Source organism: Mauremys mutica, chromosome 1, assembly GCF_020497125.1.
Source record: "Mauremys mutica isolate MM-2020 ecotype Southern chromosome 1, ASM2049712v1, whole genome shotgun sequence".
Taxonomy (NCBI): Eukaryota; Metazoa; Chordata; order Testudines; family Geoemydidae; genus Mauremys; species Mauremys mutica.
The window spans coordinates 353,347,727-353,366,919 of record NC_059072.1 but is presented as its reverse complement, the minus strand read 5'-3'; the positions used below and the strand labels follow the sequence as shown (position 1 = coordinate 353,366,919).

At 46.7% G+C, this 19,193-nt stretch overlaps 1 protein-coding gene across 2 annotated transcripts in view; it reads left to right on the top strand.

Annotated features, from left to right (window-relative positions):
- The first annotated feature begins 557 nt into the window (after positions 1 to 557).
- RAB6A (RAB6A, member RAS oncogene family) overlaps positions 558 to 19,193 on the top strand; it is a 104,893-nt gene continuing 86,257 nt past the window's right edge. The window contains exon 1 of one of the 2 annotated variants that reach the window (XM_045022055.1): positions 558 to 824. In XM_045022055.1, the coding sequence (XP_044877990.1) occupies positions 755 to 824 (70 nt within the window). In that variant the 5' untranslated portion in view covers positions 558 to 754. The remainder of the gene's footprint in view (positions 825 to 19,193) is intronic. The other variant, XM_045022048.1, reaches the window with a different exon arrangement.

The window sequence follows — 19,193 nt, the reverse complement described above, 5'->3', positions numbered from 1 at the left end:
GAGTGTCCAGTGGCTGGACACAACAGGAGAACACTTCAAGCGGGCAGCGGGCTGGTGTATATCTATCACTAGCCTGTAGAGACAGAGTGAGGTCTTCCTTCTCACGGGCATAGCACCAGATGACTCAAAAGATTTTCGGTGGCAGAGCTTCCCAGCCCAGGAAACCTTGACAGCAGCCAGCTGCTCAGCTCCCACATCCCCCCCGCACCACTACAGCTGGCGGCAGCAGCGAATTAGTTAACAGCCTTGATCGGGGTCCGCCCTCGTTAGGTTTCAGGGTTAACGCCTGGTCGAAGGGAGGGAGGGAGCTCGCGGCCCCCAGCTCCTACAGCTCCACGCGGCCTGCGGCGGCGCCAGGTCTCTCCGCCCCGCCCCTCTTCCCTCCCGGCCCCGCCCTCTGCCCGCGCTGCCACACTCCGCATGGCCCCCGACGCGCGCCGCGCCCTGCCCCCTGATTGGGCGGCGCAGGCGGAGGGGGGCGCGCGCCCGCCCGCCCGCGTGTGGGCGTGGCGTGGCGCGGCGCGCGCCGAGTCCCGGCTCGAGAGCAGCGGGCTAGGTTGCGCGGTGCGTTGCGAGCGGTTGCGCCGCGCTCTCTCCCTTGGTAACCGGAGTGCGGGCGGAGGGGCGGCGGGGACTGTCCGCCGCTGCCAGCAGCCCCCGGGGCCCCTGCCCGGCCCCACCCTCCCGGCCGCCGAGAGCGCGATCGCGGGTCCCGCCGCGGGGAGCGGAGCGAGCGCGGGGCGGCGGCTCCATCATGTCGACGGGCGGGGACTTCGGGAACCCGCTGCGGAAATTCAAGCTGGTTTTCCTGGGCGAGCAGAGCGGTGAGTGACCCGGCTCCGGCCCCTCGCTCGGCCCCCGCCTCACCCCGGCCGGAGCCGGGACCCCCCCCGGCACCCCCGCCGGGCCAGGCCCCCGCCACCCCCCACCCCCCGTCCCACCCGGCGCCGCCTTCCGCCGAGCGGGGATCGGCCCCGGCCCCGGCCCCCCGCGGGAGCAGGAAACCCGCCCCCCGTCCCCCCGCTGAGCCTCCCGCGGGCCCCGGCCTCTCCCGCGGCGGCGGGGCGAGCGGTGCCCTCGCCCGGCCTCGGCGCGCCCGCCGGGGTCCCCGTCCGGCGGGCTCTGTCCTCGCCCCCGGCGGAGCTGAGCCCCCCCTGCCCCGGAGCCGCGGCGGGGAACAGCCCCTCGCCCCGCCGGCTAATGGAGCCTGCCCGGCGGTCGCCGTGGGGCTGGGCTCGCTGTCGGCCGGGGACGGAGGGGGCGCGCTTCTCGCTCTGCCCGGTGGGGTGCGGGGTTTGGTGTCGCTGGGGAAGGGTCCCTCCTCCTGGGGCGATTGTCATCTTGTGCGGAGAACGACGGGTTGGGAAACTGCTGCGGGAAGCCGCCCTCTGTCCCCACCTTTCTGTGCCTGGATTCATTTCCCCCCCGTTGAAATGGTCTTGCTTCCTTAGGTTGCAGCTGGATGATGCTTGACTGGGATCTTTACCTTCAATGTCTTAAATTCAGCCTCCCCCCCGCCCCCAAAAAAAGAATAAAAAAGGAATCAACTGGTGTTTGCTCCAGTGAGGTCAAGAGGGGAAAAATGAGACTGACCAGTACTCCGCTGAATGTATTTTAATTACTATCTCTTTGGTAATGAGAGGAAGAGATAGCAAATAGTGCAGTTCTGATAGAAGCAGCTGCTGATTTCATATGACCTGGGTTTGGTTTGTTTCCTGGGGAGGGTGGAAACAGAACCTGGTAATTCTGTTAAATAGTGGATTTTTTTTTTTTTAGGAAACTGTGATTTACATTCCAGTGAAGTGTTTCTAACACCTTAAATATTTAATGTAGCAATTGAGAATTCCCTCCCCCTCTTTGATGGAAGAAATCTGTATGCCCACTTCCTCCTCAGCAAAAGGCCCTCGCTATCTTACCAGTGCAGAGCAAAATCCTGATTTCACTTCCTTGGGAGTGGATTGCTTTATTGAAATATATTGTCTGCATTGGTAAGATGTGCTATAATGAGACACTTTGATTAGAAGGGAGCAAAAATTTAGTCTCTTCGGTCCCTGGGTGGGGTGGAGTTGGTATCTGCTGCCACAGCCAGCACTAATGCGGTTTGACATCTGCCTGGAAAGGGATGCTAATCCATAAAGGATCCCTTTTACCTGCTCTGAAATGACTTATATTTTGGTTTCGCTTCAGTCTACTTTAAATTGTCTTGGTGGTGGGAGACTGCTGTTAAAGCAAATCGAGCCATATACACGGGCAGTTCTCTGCCTCTCTCCTTTGTTGGGAGAGAGCTCTTTTCCATATTATGCTCATGGGGTGAACATCATATGCCCAACTTGTATATCTTTTGGGGTAAGTAGTCTAATACAGAAAGTGAGGTGCTGCCTGGACAGCCATTTTATGAGAATTTCAGGAGAGGGTCGTGTGTAAAGACACTGTTCATACCAAGTAAATATTGATAAAAATGAGATAAAAATGAGTTTAAAGTGCTTGCTGCACACCCCTGGGATGCTGCTGCTGCCTGTTTTCTTGTGTTGCTGCTGTTTAGTTTGGGAGAAGCCTTTTAGTATGGGTCTCAGAGGAAGATTTTTAGCTTCTTGTACTGCTTATTATATCTCGGTAGGTAGCTTTGTTAGCTGACAAATGAATTTCTCACATATTTCAGTTCTGTCCAACATACTGCAGGCCGCCTAGTGTCTTCCAATCCTGTTCATTTTTGTGCTTGAGCTAATCATGTTTGTACCAGAAAGGTTTACATGATTCCCATTGATAATACCACATGTATATTTTGGGGGTAGGAGGGAAAGGAGATGATCATGAGTGCAATGTAGCAGAATGCTACCAACTAACGCACACTTCTGATGTACATGATTAAATGAGGTCCTCATGTACAGTGGAAAAATCACCACTTTTTCCATGCTGTCAAAGTGAGGTTTAGATAGCTCCACGCCATCTTGATGTAATTGTGTATGAATTATTTTTTTAGTAGCCTGTGTTTGACTTTTCAAGCACTATATGTAATGGTAACTAGATAAATGTGCCCATAGTGATGTTCTTCTGTGCAATGAAGATAATGCACATGCATCTTTCATTATGCAGTGGCTCAGTGCTGTGAATTTTAATATTGGATTTTGCCACCGTTTAGCTCATTCTCCTTGTCCTTTCGGGGTTGGTGAGCGAAGGTGCGGAGAAATCTAGAAACAAACAAACCCTTGTAGAATAGCAGTATTTAAAAATCAAGCATCTGTTTAAAAAACACTGCAGCTGGAATATCTTTTTCACTTCCTGTTTAGCTAAATCATTGTCTGCCTTGTTGGAAGGCCATAATTAAAGGTATCCTACTGCTGCTCAGCGGAGAACAGAATGCTGCTTTTGCATCGTTTTTCTTTCAGTCACTTCAGAATGGCAAGTGAAATGTTATAGTGGGCTCTGCTGCTGATTAGCTGGAGATGCATGCCCAGGACTAAGATCAGGCCTCTTGTGTTGGCTGCATTCAGTCTTTTCAATAAATGTATGTTCCATGATTCTTAATTGGAGTTTGTTAAAGGTTTTAATAGCTTGCACAGGCAATGTAGTAATGTGATCAAGGATAATATCTTGCCATGTGAAACTGGATATGTTTGTGGAGATTTCCGTTTTAAATAAGACACAGAAAACAAAGTTAACAGTAAAAGATGCAAATCACATCTATTGTATTAAGCCATATTACAGCAGCCTTCTCCCTAGGCATGTTTGCTTGGACTGCAGTGATTCTTCCTGATTATGCTATTCCTTGTTATCTGCTGCAGGTTCTCCTGCTGTACTAAGATGCTAGTGCTTCTGATTGGTGTGTGTGGGTTTTTTTTTTGTTTTTTTTTTTAAGATTATAAACCTCCACCTTCTCTCCACTTCCGGTGTCTCCTCAGTTACTTATATTGCCTGCCATTCATGCTTTAAGTATCAGAGGGGTAGCCGTGTTAGTCTGGGTCTGTAAAAGCAGCAAAGAGTCTTGTGGCACCTTATAGACTAACAGACGTTTTGGAGCATGAGCTTGGATGGGTATTCACCCACGAAAGCTCATGCTCCAAAATGTCTGTTAGTCTACAAGGTGCCACAAGACTCTCTGCATTCATGCTTTAGTTGAATCAATACCTTGAGAGCTCTCCATGCTGGAGAAGGAAAGCTGACACACTGCTGCAGTCTTCTGCCAGTGCCGATCAGTCCGATCAGTCCGTGGTAGTGTGTTGGCTGGATGACATAAAATCACTTGCAGCTTCTTTCAGGATTTACTGCAAGGTGCTGGTTCTCAGCTGAAGTACATTTTTACTTCCAAACTAGATTAGCAATACTTGCTGCAAATGGCTGTGGATTCCTCACCAGCCTGCAATTTATTCCTTGTCTGGCTAAAAAGATCTCTGAACCTTGTCTTTTTTGTCTGTGGTATAAAGACACTTATTAGGCTAGCAATGAGTAAAATTTAACTGGTGCTAGCCTTGATTGAATTACTATTTCCATGATTGCAGATTACATAGAGTTTAGTAGTGTTAAATATGTTAATCTTCCCTGAAAAGACGGAGCTTTGTGCTGAGGATTTAGATGCAGCTAGAGTAAAATATATATAAAAAAAATATAAAATCAGTCTCCTTAGTACCTTTTGATCTTGTTTTCTTTCAGGTGATTTCTGGCAGACTAAATGTCTCAAGTTAATATTTAATCGCTATTTCTGGGTCAGATTGTCAGCTAGAGTGGCACAAACCACCCTTATTAAAGTAGTTTTTCAAATAAAATTGCTGTGTGCTTGAAAACTATAGAAAATGTTCAGCGGTCTTGTCCTCTTCATTTTTGTCTTGCATGTATGCTCCTCCTTTCATTCTTGTTATACCTCACCAGTTTCCTATCTGAGCAGGCAGGAAGCATTGTATGCCAGTGGCAGGTAATAGACGTATTACTCTTGCTGATTTCATTGCATGTGTTTATACCATGAGTTTTATTAGAAAGGAAACCTGGAGGGCATCTATACAGGGACATCAAATGCGAAGCAAGAAATCACTTGCATTGGTATGTCAGGTAGGGGTGGGGAGAGAATGTCTGTCTGCCTTTTCCCCAGGCTGTGGATGCTGCCCTGCAATGGATGACCAGAAAAATCAACTGTGTCAATCTGTATCTGTTTTCCAAAGCACTGTATCACCATGGTATCTAAGTGTTGTGCAACAGCTAGGGGATATATTTAATTGTATTTTGAAATGCTTAACAATTGGGTTAGTTGACACAATGCTGGCCAGTATAGAGCAGGCCGAGTCATGGTTTCTATGTCAGCTAGCCATGGGACCAGAGGCTTGCGTGTGACTACCTGACACAGTGGTGATCTCAGCTTGGTCACCAGCAGCTGACATCATCACCATGTAACTTGATTCTTTAATTATGATTAAACTTCCAGTGAAGACGAGTCTGAAGAAGCATTGAGCTTGCCTGCCAAAGATTAAAATCTTGTATCCTTCTCTCTTTCCCGTGTTTACCCCTTGTTCCATTGTATTTGGGATATTGTTATTGAGGTCCAATGGTTAGGGCTGCAGCCTGGGATTCAGGAGACCTGGGTTTAATTCCTTGTTCTTCCACAGACTTCCCATGTGTCTTTAGGCAAGTCACTTAAACCTCTTGTGTCTCAGTTCTCCATCTGTCAAATGGGATAATAGTATTTCCCTACCCTACAGTTGTGTGGTGACAATAATACATCAAGGCCTGGTCTTCACTTAACACTTAGGTCAACCTAGATACATCACTCGAGAGTGCAAAAGATGTAGTTAAGCCACCCTAAACCCTAGTGTAGACACAGGCTGAAGGAATAATTCTTCCATCGACCTAGCTACCACCTCTTGAGAGGGTGGATTAACTATACAGTGATGGGAAAACGTTTCTGTCACTGTAGCGAGTATCTACACTACAGTGGGATAGGTGTAGCTGCAGCTGAGCCACTGTAGCGCTTGTAGTGTAGACATATCGTAAGGGTTGTGAGGCAATCTGATACTACAATAATGGGGGCTAGATGCATGTTGACTATATATCATCTGTTGGAGGATGGCTTCATTAGAGAGAGATCTTGTGTTTGGATCCAAAGACAGTAGCAGTTGTGTCTGCATTTATGCAAATGCCATCTACAAAATAGATAGAGATTAAATGATCTTCCCTGCTCCTAAAGGTGAACTGAGTTCTAAAAAATACAACTGTTTAAGGGCTTGTCTACACTACCCAGCGATTGCTCCAGCGGGGGTCGATTTATCATGTCTAGTATAGCGATTGATCCAGTGGGGGTCGATAAATCGACCACTGAGCGCTCTCCTGTCGACTCAGTACCCCACCAGAACGAGCGCAAGCGGAGTTGACGGGAGAGTGTCAGCTGTCGACTTACTGCAGTGAAGACAAGTAGATCTAAGTACATTGACTTCAGCTATGCTATTCACGTAGCTGAAGTTGTGTATGTTAGATCGACCCCGTGCGGTAGTGTAGACCAGCCCGAGTCCACCAGTTAGCCTTTGGATGTAGATATTAAGTAGCTAATCTTTGCCTCACTGTTGTGAGGCAGTGAGTAGATGTTATCCCCATTTTACGGTTAGAGAAGCTGAAACAAAGGTGAAGTATCTTGTCTGAGTTTACGTGACCAGTGGCAGAGCCAGGATTAGAATTTAGGGCCCCCGGGCTGCTAATTCCATGCTCTTTCTTCCAGACCACAATTACTTGTTAAACTCCTTAAAGAAGACAGGTAAGATTACATCTGAAAACAAGAAGAAACAATTGGTTCCCTTCTCACTTGCCTGCTAAAACCTGGGTTTGCAGTTCATTGTTAATTCTAAAAAATTGAATTTACAGACACCTCAGTTGGAATAAGGAATGTTATCCCCATGTGTGGTGCAGGTGCTGTGAAGTGATGTATGCTACTGCAGGAAAGAGCTGTGTCTTGAGGACCTGACTTACGGCCCAAATGGGGTAAATGGCTTTTCTGCTCACCTTCTACATGTGACCGTGTCTGTAAGGGTCCGGTGTTGGGCGGGGGCTCGGCCCTCTCAGGAGCAGCCGGGAGCCAGACCGGCTCACTACCCGGCCTAAGTCCGCAGTTCAGTCTCTGAAGGTCCAAGGGCTCAGACCCTCAGGCAGGGCTGAGCGAAAACAAACAGTCAAGGAAGCCCAGCCCCTCAGTCGGGGCGGGGCAGCAAACAGCAGTTCTAGGCTCAGACCCTCAGGCAGGGGCTGAGCACACACAGAGTCAGCAATGTAGGCCCAGGCCCTCAGTCAGGGCGGGGCAGCAAAACAGCAATTCTAGGCTCAGATCCTTGGCAGGAGCTGAGCAACAGCAATAGCTCAGGGCTCAGGTCCTTGGCAGGAGCTGCGCAACAGCAATAGCTCAGGGCTCACTGTCTGAGCGCTGGGGTGAGGGGGAGACTGCCACCCATGAGTGGGGTGGCAGGGGGGGACACAGGCCCACCCACTCCACTGTGTCCCAGCCCGGGGCCCTAACAGCAGCAGTTAGTCTGCTGCTGTGTCGGTGGGGTCCTGACCGCAACACACCGACATCGGCTCAACGTCAGCTGTAGCCAGACTGGGGTCAGCTACCCCCGGGCTACTTTCCATTTCCCCCTCCATGGGTACCTGCTCAGTACTGGTGTCCGGCGCTGGGTCCCACACCATGGGCTCCTCGTCGTGCTGAGTGTCGGCTAGCTCGGGCTGCTCCTCAGGACGCGGGTCGGGGTTACGCTCGGGTAGCTCCTTGGGGTACCGGGCCCGGGGAAGGCTCGGCCAGTCCTCCTCGGGGTACCTGGCTCGGGGAAGGCTCGGCCAGCCTTCTTCAGGGTACCTGGCTCGGGGAAGGCTCGGCCAGCCTTCTTCAGGGTACCTGGCTCGGGGAAGGCTCGGCCAGCCTTCTTCAGGGTACCTGGCTCGGGGAAGGCTCGGCCAGCCTTCTTCAGGGTACCTGGCTCGGGGAAGGCTCGGCCAGCCTTCTTCAAGGTACCTGGCTCGGGGAAGGCTCGGCCAGCCTTCTTCAAGGTACCTGGCTCGGTCCAGCAGGAGCTCGGTCAGGAGCGTCTGTCCTCTCCGGCCGCTGGGCCAGGGCTTTTATACTTCCTGTCCCACCCCTTGACTTCCGGGGGACGGGGACAGGCGGCAATGGCTCCGCCCACTGTGGCGGCTGTTCTGGCTCCTCCCTCTTGGGTGCGGCCGGTAGCCAAACCGGCTCACTACAGTGTCCTTCTATAATCCTGTAATATCGGAAATTCTCTTGTGGTCACTGGATCCCTAACTTTCAGGAGAAGTTAGCTAGTGACAGCTGCTTCTGTGCTGGGAATAGTCTCTCCCAAAGGGAAGATGTAAGTCCCTGAAAATGTCTTTCCTGGTATGAATGAGCCTAGTTAAATTCCAAGTAAATACCTGCACTCATTTTATTATTTGAGCCCCCTGCAGCCCTGTTTATGTGCACAAGCGGACTTGGAGCTCACTCTTCCTAAGTAACTCTTGCTGGCTCAGTGAAATGCTTCTAAACTAGGAGGAAAATCTATTTTGACTGCAGCTCTAATCCAGCTCTTCACCATGGTAGTGACCCATGTTTAACTTATGTGAACAAGTGGTGAATTCTTAGAATACTTGCTGATGGTCTCGACTGGCTCCTTGAGGGGAGTATGAGCTCTGTTTTGTTCTGCATACCGTTCTGAATTCTGCTTCGCTGCCGGCCCACTCTGCACCCTGATAAATCACTGCTGTAGCCAGAACTCCAGCCTGGGCTGCGCTGAGCTGCTAAACAGTTAAATCTTTTCACAGCTTATTTCTTAGCCCTCTCGAATGTCTGGTCTTAGATTACACTCATATAAATTGGCCTTGGGGAAGTCGTGTGTTCTCTCCCCCTCTCCCCACAAGTAGTTGCACAAAGGAGGTTGGAGATCAAACTGTTGTTCAATGCTTGTTTTGGAATTTTATTTTCTTTCTAACATTTTCACAAAGACAGAGACACAATCCTTAACATACCAACTGCCAGTGGATGCCAGCCCCAGCTAAAACCAATACTTGCCCCAAAGTCTCTCCCCTGCCTCCATACCTGATCAGTCTACTGCCATGGCAACAAATTACAACTTAACACCCCAAGTTACATATGCAGCCCTCCCCAAATCATGTCACTAAACTGTTGCTACTTTAATAGGTCAGATTTTAAAAATAGTCAACAAAACATAGTCGGTACCAATCCAAACTTCCCAAATTTCCCAAAATCCCAAAAGTGTGGATTCTTCTGCTCCAGGGACTTAACCCAGCAACCCACACAGCAAGAGCATCCCAGTCAATCTCTACTGCCATATGTGGCATAGGCTGAGGTGTAGATACCTCTGACCATTGAGGGCAACAGAGATGAGCAGTAACTTGAAATGCACCTGTAACTGACTAGGAAGGAATTGCAAAGCTCTGAGCACTGATGTTCCATGCTCATGGCAGTCACTCCTTACTGCACAAAGTCTCAGGATAGCCATCAAGAAATATCTCTTAGGGCTTGGCTACACTTACAAATTTGCAGCGCTGCAGCAGGGTGTGAAAACACACCCTCTCCAGCGCTGCAAATTGCGGCGCTACAAAGCGCCAGTGTAGTCAAAGCCCCAGCGCGGGGCGCCGCGCTCCCAGCGCTGTCCGTTATTCCCCACAGGGAAGTGGAGTACGGACAGCGCTGGGAGAGTTTTCTCCCAGCGCTGGCGCTTTGATTACACTTAGCGCTTCAAAGCGCTGCCGTGGCAGCGCTTTGAAATGCAAGTGTAGCCAAAGCCTTAGGGCTTGGCTACACTTACAAATTTGCAGCGCTGCAGCAGGGTGTGAAAACACACCCTCTCCAGCGCTGCAAATTGTGGCGCTGCAAAGCGCCAGTGTGGTCAAAGCCCCAGCGCTGGGAGTGCGGCTCCCAGCGCTGTCCGTTATTCCCCACAGGGAGGTGGACTACGGACAGCGCTGGGAGAGCTCTCTCCCAGTGCTGGCGCTTTGACTACACTTAGCGCTTCAAAGCGCTGCCGCGGCAGCGCTACCGCAGCAGCGCTTTGAAGTGCTAAGTGTAGCCACAGCCTTAGTAGAGTGCTTGACAGCCCCTCCTGGAAGTGTCAGAAATAGATGCCTATTACAAGGTTCGCACCGAAGAGGAGCAGTTAGAGCTTTCTGGCCTGGTCTGAGTCACGGGGCCACTGTGATACACACATATTTAGGAACTTTGATAGCTCTAATAAGATATTCCCAAGGCTGAAACATAACATGGGGATTGCCATGCTGTAGGCCTTGCATAAACAATGCAAAAAGTAGTAAGGAAACTGAGGTTAACAATGGACAAAGCATAAACTCATAAGTGGCCTTGTAAATAACATATACTTAGATTTGAAAAAAAATAGTGAAGAGTGGTTGATAAGCTTGCAGCTGCAGCATTGCTCACTAGCATACTTTGTAGCTCGTGGACAGTTCATGATCTGTACAGGGATTGGTTACAAAAATTAGTAGACTAATCATAATAAATTAGATCAGTGATAAAGTGGATGATACACTTAATACTATTGTCTTAAAGACTAACAAATTTATTGTAGCATGAGCTTTCGTGAGCTAAAGCTCACTTCTTCGGATGCATAGAATGGAACACACAGACAGGAGATATTTATACATACAGAGAACATGAAAAAAGTGAGCTTTAGCTCACGAAAGCTCATGCTACAATAAATTTGTTAGTCTTTAAGGTGCCACAAGTACTCCTGTTTTTTTTGCGGATACAGACTAACACGGCTGCTACTCTGAAACCTGTTAATACTATTGATTCATGATTATGTACATTGGATGTGTGGTATGCCTTGTAAACACCCCCGCCCCCAACTTGAGTCTGATCAACTCAAGTGTAGTTTGATTGTATGACTGTAAAGAAACCGCAGTGATGAGTCTGTGGTTGAACTGATTTGTTGGATTCCCAGGAACTGGATAAAGGGTTTTCCTAGAACTGGCCAAGGTGTTCTGAATAAAGTGAGTGGAAAAGAGCTCTGAAAAATCCCAACTCATGCCAGATTAGCTGAACAGTCAGATATCTTGTCTTCATCAGTGGGCAGAATCAGCTGCTTCAGAGGCATGTGCAAGAAACTCTGCAGTTGGAAGTGATGGAATAACCCACCCCACAAAGAGAGCTTCTTCTAACCTCCATTCATTTAGAGGTTGGCTTGTACTCTGAAACGTGGGTTCAGATCCTTTCCAGCCCTTTAAAGTCTTGCTGATTTAACTTCAGATGTTACTGCTCTTCTTTAGCAATGTATTTTGTGCGAATGAATTCCACAGTAAACTGACTGAACCATTGTATTAAAAGATAGGGCAACTTACTCAGTAGTTAGCATAGAGGCCACCTAGGCTCATTCCTCTAAATGTTTCCCCTTGTCAGCAAGCACAATTTGCATCTGATTAGGTTTGAGTTGCAGCTAGTTTACTTCCTTACAGTTCTTGATCTCTCAAATGCTAGGAAAGTAGTGGAAACTGTATAGTCTGCGTTAGATGAAAAGGAGATGAGACCTCCTAAGGGAAGAGCCTCATTGGCAAAGCTGTGAGCACAAGGAAAGCAGTCAGTAACAAAATGAAATTGATGTGATCCTTATCAGTTTCACTGCTGCCAACAAGGTTCTGGATAGCTGCTGTGGAAACTGGTCAGTTTTCATATCTGTAGGTTGGGAAAGCTCTATGCCAGGGAGGCAGTGGAGCAGTCTGCAGTCATGGGAAGACAGTGCTGCCTCAGTCCACTCTTGGAAAACTTTCTTTGCGGAAGTACTTAATTTCTTTTAACAAAGGTGTTACATTCTGGAAAAGGTGGTGGTATCGGTTCCTTACCTGCTCCCTCTGCCCCCGGCAAAAAAAAAAGTGGCTGGGAGAAAATCCAGTGGATGTCTGGGTTGGAAGGGGAATGAGAGAATATCATTTATTTTAAATGCGAAGAGCAAAAGGGCACCATGCACCAGGATTGAATCTCAGTGAGAGCAGCTGGAGTTTCGAATTCGGTAGAGGGCATTAGAAACGCAGATAACTGGAGAACACTTTCTTTTACAGAGGCAACTGAATCGCCCAGGAACTTAGTCCCTGGTGCACAGTCAATTCTCAAGAAATTAACAGGGTTGTTCAATTGTTTGTTTTTTTAGCTGCATGGTTTGGCTGTGTCTGTAGCACCTGGTCCACAGCAGATTTTAATTGCTCCTTGTTGTAATAGACATCAGCGGACAAATCCCAATGTTGGAGGCTTGGTGCCTTATTTTGATCCCTCCCGAGAGCTGCTGTGACCGGCTTGTTCTTCTGGCTTCACGTTAGTGAGTTTGCAGCAGCAGCTTTTAAATAAACTGTGTCCACAGCTCACTCAAAATGGCTGAAACTCCAACTAAAGAAAATGCTTCATCCTGCAGAACTACTCTGGAGACTTCTGGGATAGCTTTACCTAAGCAGTGTGGCCACCTCAGGCATGCTGTGCAGCAAAAGGAGGCTCCAATTAAAACGGCTGAAGAGACTGATAGCCCCAAGGGAGTTTGTCACAGAGCCTCAGGCAGACCCAGAGCTTTCATCTCTGACCCCTTGAATGCCTTGCATAGCGCTTTCTCGAGAGCAGCTGGAAGGAGCCTGCCCTGTTTCCGGACCAACCTGTCAACTCGTGTTCCTACAGCCTCAGCCTTCAGAGCCGGCTCCTGCAATCAGTATTTCATGTGCATGCCTTAACTGTCTATTCATAGAATCATAGACTTTTTAAGGTCAGAAGGGACCATTATGATCGTCTAGTCATTCCTCCAGCTCCCTCCGTTTCCATTACTCTTAAAACTGCCTCAGCTTCCTTTAATCCAAATTTTGCCTCTTCTGCCAGACAACCACCTCTAGTGCCTTTCGCTTCAGATCATAAGTCTTCCCTGGCAATTATGGCTCCATCCTGGCTTCTCCTTATTTTAGTTGCCATATAAATCCCACACAATCTAGAGGAGGATGGGCCTTTTTTTTTTTTTTAAGTGCACCCCAGATGGAATACAAGTTTCTGCCTGTCTCGATTGGTCGATTGGTGGATGATCTAATCTATCTCTCCACTTGAGAGAGGGCTTCTGAGCCCATAAGAGCACTCAGAAAAATGTAAAGTAACAGACCAGTCCACTCTACTAAATGAAATGTCCCAAGACCTTTCTCTCTTTATCCAGAAAAGACCTCATCCAGTTAAGAATACGTTGTAGGGAAATGATGCAATATTTGTGTTGTGGTTGTTGGGGACTCTGGTACCCCAAACGGCAAAGTTCGTTGTCTGACCGCGAGAGACAGGCAACACCAGCAAAGTTCAAATATAATGCTCTTTATTGAAGAGTGCACACGACAATAGAGAGTGAGCTTGTCTCCAAAGAGAACCAGCTAGCTTCTTTGCAAAATTACCTAGGTTTATATAGACAGCTCCGTCGCATCATCATAATTGCAATTAACTAGTTAAGTAGCCACCCCCCTTCTTTTGAAACTAGAAACTGTTACCATGCATTCTTTTTTATGTTCTACAAGATTAAATGTTTTACATGATTTATGATACCTTAACAATCACTAATCAATCTAAAATGTAATTGTTAGGAATAGACATAAAACAGAAACAGGGAGTACTGCACAGGGAGTCTGGAAGTTTGGAATCTTGGCTTCTTATGAGTTCTTTAAACCAATTGTTTCTACCTCAGTACGTTTGGTACCATACTAGGAATACAGTCCTTTTCTTATCTCATAGTTGCTTAACTTTGTGAGAGACAGACCTGCAACTCCCTGGGACTTTCCACTTATGAATTACCCATAAACCTCTGTTAGGCTGTTAGCTTGACTTTTTTCAGGTTGACACAACTGGCTTTGGGTTACATTTTATTTAGGCCTAACATGGTTGTCTAGATGCCCCAGTCATGGACTGCGACCCTGTTGTACTAGTCACAGCACAAACTTATAATGAAAAAACATCCCCTGCCCCAGGAATTTGCAATTTAAATAAAAATCCAGAGAGAGATGTTCCTGGTCTACTTTGCTATGAATTTTCTAATTTAATCCCTTTGGGAGAACCTTGAGCTCTGAAAAGGAATTATTTGGGGATCTTCTCCTGTGGTACTTAGTCAAAGATAGTCCTTCACCCAAGAAGGAAATGGGTTCCTGAATGGCTCTGTGGATAAAGTGGGTGTGGTAACTTTAAACAAACCAAAAAACCTAACCTTTGACTGTAACTATCCTAATTGAATGAGGAGTACTTGTGGCACCTTAGAAACTAACACATTTATTTACAGATAAAAATTTGTTAGTCTCTAAGGTGCCACAAGCACTCATTCTTTTTGCTGATACAGACTAACACGGCTACCACTCTGAAACATATCATAATTGAGTCTTTCTGCACACAACTTGGCCATGTGAGAATGGGTCAGACATTCCAGATCAGCTACTAGCCATGTCTGTCTGATTCCTGGTTTCAGTGTTGGGCTCTGTCTTGTCTTTCCAGCTTCTTTCATGAGACAGCACAACAGCCCTTGAGGGCACTGACTGACTGCCCTTTGCCTTACATTTCAGGTGTCTGATCTTTCAGCAAAATGTAAGCTGCTTGCATTACCTTTCCAGAGGAAGGGAGGGGGAGGAGAGGAAAGAATTAGTTGAATGCCTACCTGAGACGTGTAGGGAGTGTCAGAATTGCTTTCTTTGGTATGTGTCAAATAGTTTAGAGATTAATGCCTGGCAAGTACTTGTCTGAAATGCCTGATTCAGATAGGCCAGACTGCTTTTGGTTGGTCTCTCCAGGCTCTTTGCTTTCAAGGAAGAATTATTTTTTTCAGTTGAGAACAGGGAGAGCAAGGAGACATGGCTCTTGAGGGTATGTCAACACTGCGCAAAAAATATATACACACAGCTTGGGCTAGCTAACCCGGTTTGCTGTCACTGGTTAAAATAGCAATGAAGACATGGCACCTCATGTTAACTGCTCAAGTTAAATCCGATAAAGGAGCCTGGGGTTGAACTCAAGCACCTAACCTGAGTGAAAAACCAAGTTGCTGTTTCTTCACTGCTTTTTAACTCAGGTTAGCTAACATGGCTTAAGAACACACTTTTTGCAATGTAAACATCCCTTCAGTCATCTGCTAAACTGACCACCAATTCCTCTTCAATCTGAATGGAAGTGGGAGGGGAGCTCCTGTTTTGTGTCCAACCATAGATCTTAAAACACTTGTAAGGGGGGACAGGACTGAGGCTCCGCAGCTGTGACTCATGCAGCATTGTGCAGTGAATTGGCAGCTGCTGAGCTGGAATAGAATTTCTCTCTCGAGTCCCAGTGTAGTGTCCAATCCACAGGATCAGAGTGCCACTTAAAAGCAGTTCCTCCTGCCACATGGAACGAATGCATTAAAGATGCTCTCAATTGTCTGTGTTTTGGAGGGTTTTAGAAAGAAGTGAAGAATGGTTCTTGCAATTAATTAGAACTAACAAATGTATGTCCCTCCAGTGCTAGATCAGAGAGGGAGGGGTTTAGCATTATTCCTCCTCTGAAGTGTATTGCTTAAGGGAAAGCACAGTTGCTCCAAGATATGCACATGCATGGTCCCTCATCTAAGCTCGGACAGAAAGTTGTCCTTCCTTAAACAACCTGCTGATCAAGAAGAGCTGCAGAATGATCCAGTGGACTGGGAGTCAAGAGATTGTTTGATTCCCAGCCCTGGCACTTACCTGCTGTGTGACTTTGGGTCAGTTAATCTCTCTGTGCCTCTGATTCCTCTCCAGCATTTGACTCTTTGGAATGCAAGCTCTTCAGGACAGGGACTATCTCTTGCTGTGTGTGCTGTGCATATTGGCCCCCAATTTTAGGGTGTCTAGGATGTCTATCTTATCGATGAGATTCCATCTCGAGATGCTCACTATTACCATGAGTATCCATTGAGCCTGATCCCTTCCAGCCCGTAGGAATATGAGAGCCTCATGGAATCCTGCAGACCTTGCTTACACCAAGAGTCTCTAGATCAGGGGTCTGCAACCTTTCAGAAGTGCTGTGCCGAGTCTACATTTATTCACTCCGATTTAAGGTTTCGCGTGCCGGTAATACATTTTAACGTTTTTAGAAGGACTCTTTCTATAAGTCTATAATATATAACTAAACTATTTTGTATGTAAAGTAAATAAGGTTTTTAAAATGTTTAAGAAGCTTCATTTGAAATTACATTAAAATGCAGAGCCCTGTTAGGATATAGATATTCAAGCCTGTCTGCAAAGGCCTATACTTTTAAGATTTTAGGTGTATTCTTATCACTTAGCTAGTTATAGAGGTATAAAAAAAAGACAATGATTTTGATTCTATCTGTGTAAGGGCCTTCTCTCACTGTGACAGTCTAAGGCCTTGTTTAGTCATATTGAAATAAGGCAATCTGGGGCTGTTAGGAAGGTGATCCGATCTATCACCTCCAGAGAGAGGGAAGAGCCTAGAACGTGTAAAAGGAAATTTAGTTTGATAGTTTTCTGTCTGGTAGGAACTCACTTATCAATAGACACAGCTGGAAAACCCTTATGTCTGTATAGATGTAGTTGTGAAATCCTCACTTCTGTATTGTTTTGTATGTTTATTTGCATGGTCTCGGTCTGGTTCTGTGATTGTTTCTGTCTGCTGTATAATTAATTTTGCTGGGGGTAAACTAATTAAGGTGGTGGGATATAATTGGTTAGTTAATCATGTTACAATGTTAGGATTGGTTAGGTACGTTTTAGTAGAATGATTGGTTAAGGTATAGCTAAGAATATTACTCTATAAATTAGGGGCAAAAAGGAAGTAAGTGGGGATTCGAAAATAAGGAAAAAGGAACTTGGATTTAAGCTTGCTGGAAGTTCACCCCAATAAACATTGAATTGTTTGCACCTTCGGACTTCGGGTATTGTTGCTCTCTGTTCATACGAGAAGGACCAGGGAACTGGGAGAGTGAAGGAATAAGCTCTCTAACAAGCCCCCTGGACTGGTGGCCAGGACCCGGGCAGTATGAGTGCTACTGAAAATGAGCTCGCATGCCGTGCCGCAGGTTGCCTACCCCTGCTCTAGATAGTTTGTACTACCCACTGGTGAGAAATTGACAGAGGTACGTGCTGTGTAAACTGGGTCAGTCTTTCCTAGCTTCACGGTTATGAAGTCAGTCTAATACTCTGAGGGTAGCAACATCTGGGCACAATGACCTTGGATTTATAGGGAGAAACTTTGTGGCAACCATTAAATAGACTAATAAAGTATATGTAATGGCTTTATGTCTTTAATGGCTTAATGTCTGCGGAACGTGGGTAATTGGGTTTTTCTTTAAAACAAAACCAACCCCCCCATAATTAAGCTTTACTTTTTCTTAGCTTCTCTTTCTAAAAAGGCTGCATTTTGGGGAAACTTAAGAAGTGTTTTTGTCTGTGCTTAGTTACGCTGGTGTATCATTAACTGGTCTAATTGATTTCTCTGGGTTGCTGTGGAATTGCATCATCTAGGTTAAACATCTCTGTGGCATGTAACCCAGGCAGGATTGTGTGCAGCTGTGGTTATCTCAGCGCAGTCCCAGGGTGCTCTTCACAGGTATCTGTTGCCAGTTTGGCTCAGCAAATGCTGCTCAAGTTCTTGCAGCGTTGTATGGTAAAGTGCACTGAATGTAAGTGAGCACTGAATGTTCATTCTGCACAATCGCTTCTTGCCTGTCTGTCACCTTCTGAAACCTCAGTCTAAATATGCCTTAAAACTGAACTAATGTGAAGATTATTCTGAATACTTCTCATGTCCTTCCACCCCTCCCCCTGCCCATATCTCAATTGTCTGTGATTGCGGCAAGGGTTGGAGAGAGAGGAGCCACTAAGGTGGCTGAATTGGGAAGTTCTGTCCCTTCTTCAGAGGAAGAGTTAAGACCAAATGCTAATCTTTCCACACTTGGCTAGCGAGTGCCATTCATAGCATCTGTCTCCTTCATAGACAGTGGGAGCTGGAGCTTGTCTGAGCCCCATCTTTCAAGCAGGAGGAAAACTGCTGCTGGGCAAGAGGAAGGCTGTTGGCTGCTTGTGGGCATGGTTGGCAATGACCGGGCGTGGTGGGAGTGAATTTTACTTGCTGAAGACAGGAAAACATTAGGAGGAATTTAACTTGTTGCAGGGAATGGAGAGAAAAAATTGCACACGGATTATAGAGCAAGTATGAGCCCTGATTCCAAGTGAATAGTCTACAACACCACCTTCTGGAATACCTTGTAGCACCTTTCTGAGGTACAGTATCCTGATATTTCCACAATTTTCATGTGGGGTGGTTGATATTAAGAGAGAGGTCAAGTGACTTGCACAATGTTGCCCAAAAAGTTAATGGCAAAGCCAGGTCCCCTGATTCTTCTCTTGGCTGCAAGGCCACAGAACATGCTTTCAAGGTTTGTACAGAAAGTATTGAGCAATAGGCTGAACAGATGGACAGTGGTGAGTTAGATTCCACTTGGAAACTGGCAGGATGGTGATCAAGGGGAATAACTACCAGACCCCCTGTTAGCATTAAGGTGGAATGGCAAAGCCATAGGTAAGGTTGTCTCAGAGAATGATGTTAACAAGGTAAAAGAATGGAAATGCTAAATGTTTTGCTTCAGAAATATATTGCAGTGCCACCCACTCTTACATCTGCAAGCGCATCCTGATTGTTCTCTGCCTCTGGACATTCCCTCTTCTAACATCGCTTTCAGGGCTTGTGAAAAGTCCTTGCGTGTCAAATACTATGATGCTATGAAGGAGGAATTTCTCCCAGGAGACCGATTTAATTTGCTGTATCTAAACTGTTGCCATTGGACAAATGCTTGATAATGACCAGCCTTGAGGAGCAAGGGGTTCTGCCAAGCTATTTTTCTTTTATAACTTCTGGGGTGCAATTGTGGATATTCTTTTATGAGGTCTTATTGCTGCTCCGTCGATCAGATAAAACAGGCTCTAGCTCATTAAATTATGTAAATGAAGTCAGTCTTCTGTCCCCATTCAAAAAGAGAAAATGGAACACAAAGAAGGGTTTGGATACTTGTATCAGCCCATCCACGTGGGGGTGGGAAGGAAGGTGAAAGGGCAGCAAATACAAGACGTCCAAATTGTTCTTTTCATAATCAACTCATCTACAATCCACACGCTTCACCATGGTGACAATGATCTCTGCCTTGAGACTGGTGTCTGCAAATCTACCTTTTGGGCTGAAATATCTCTCTTCAGAC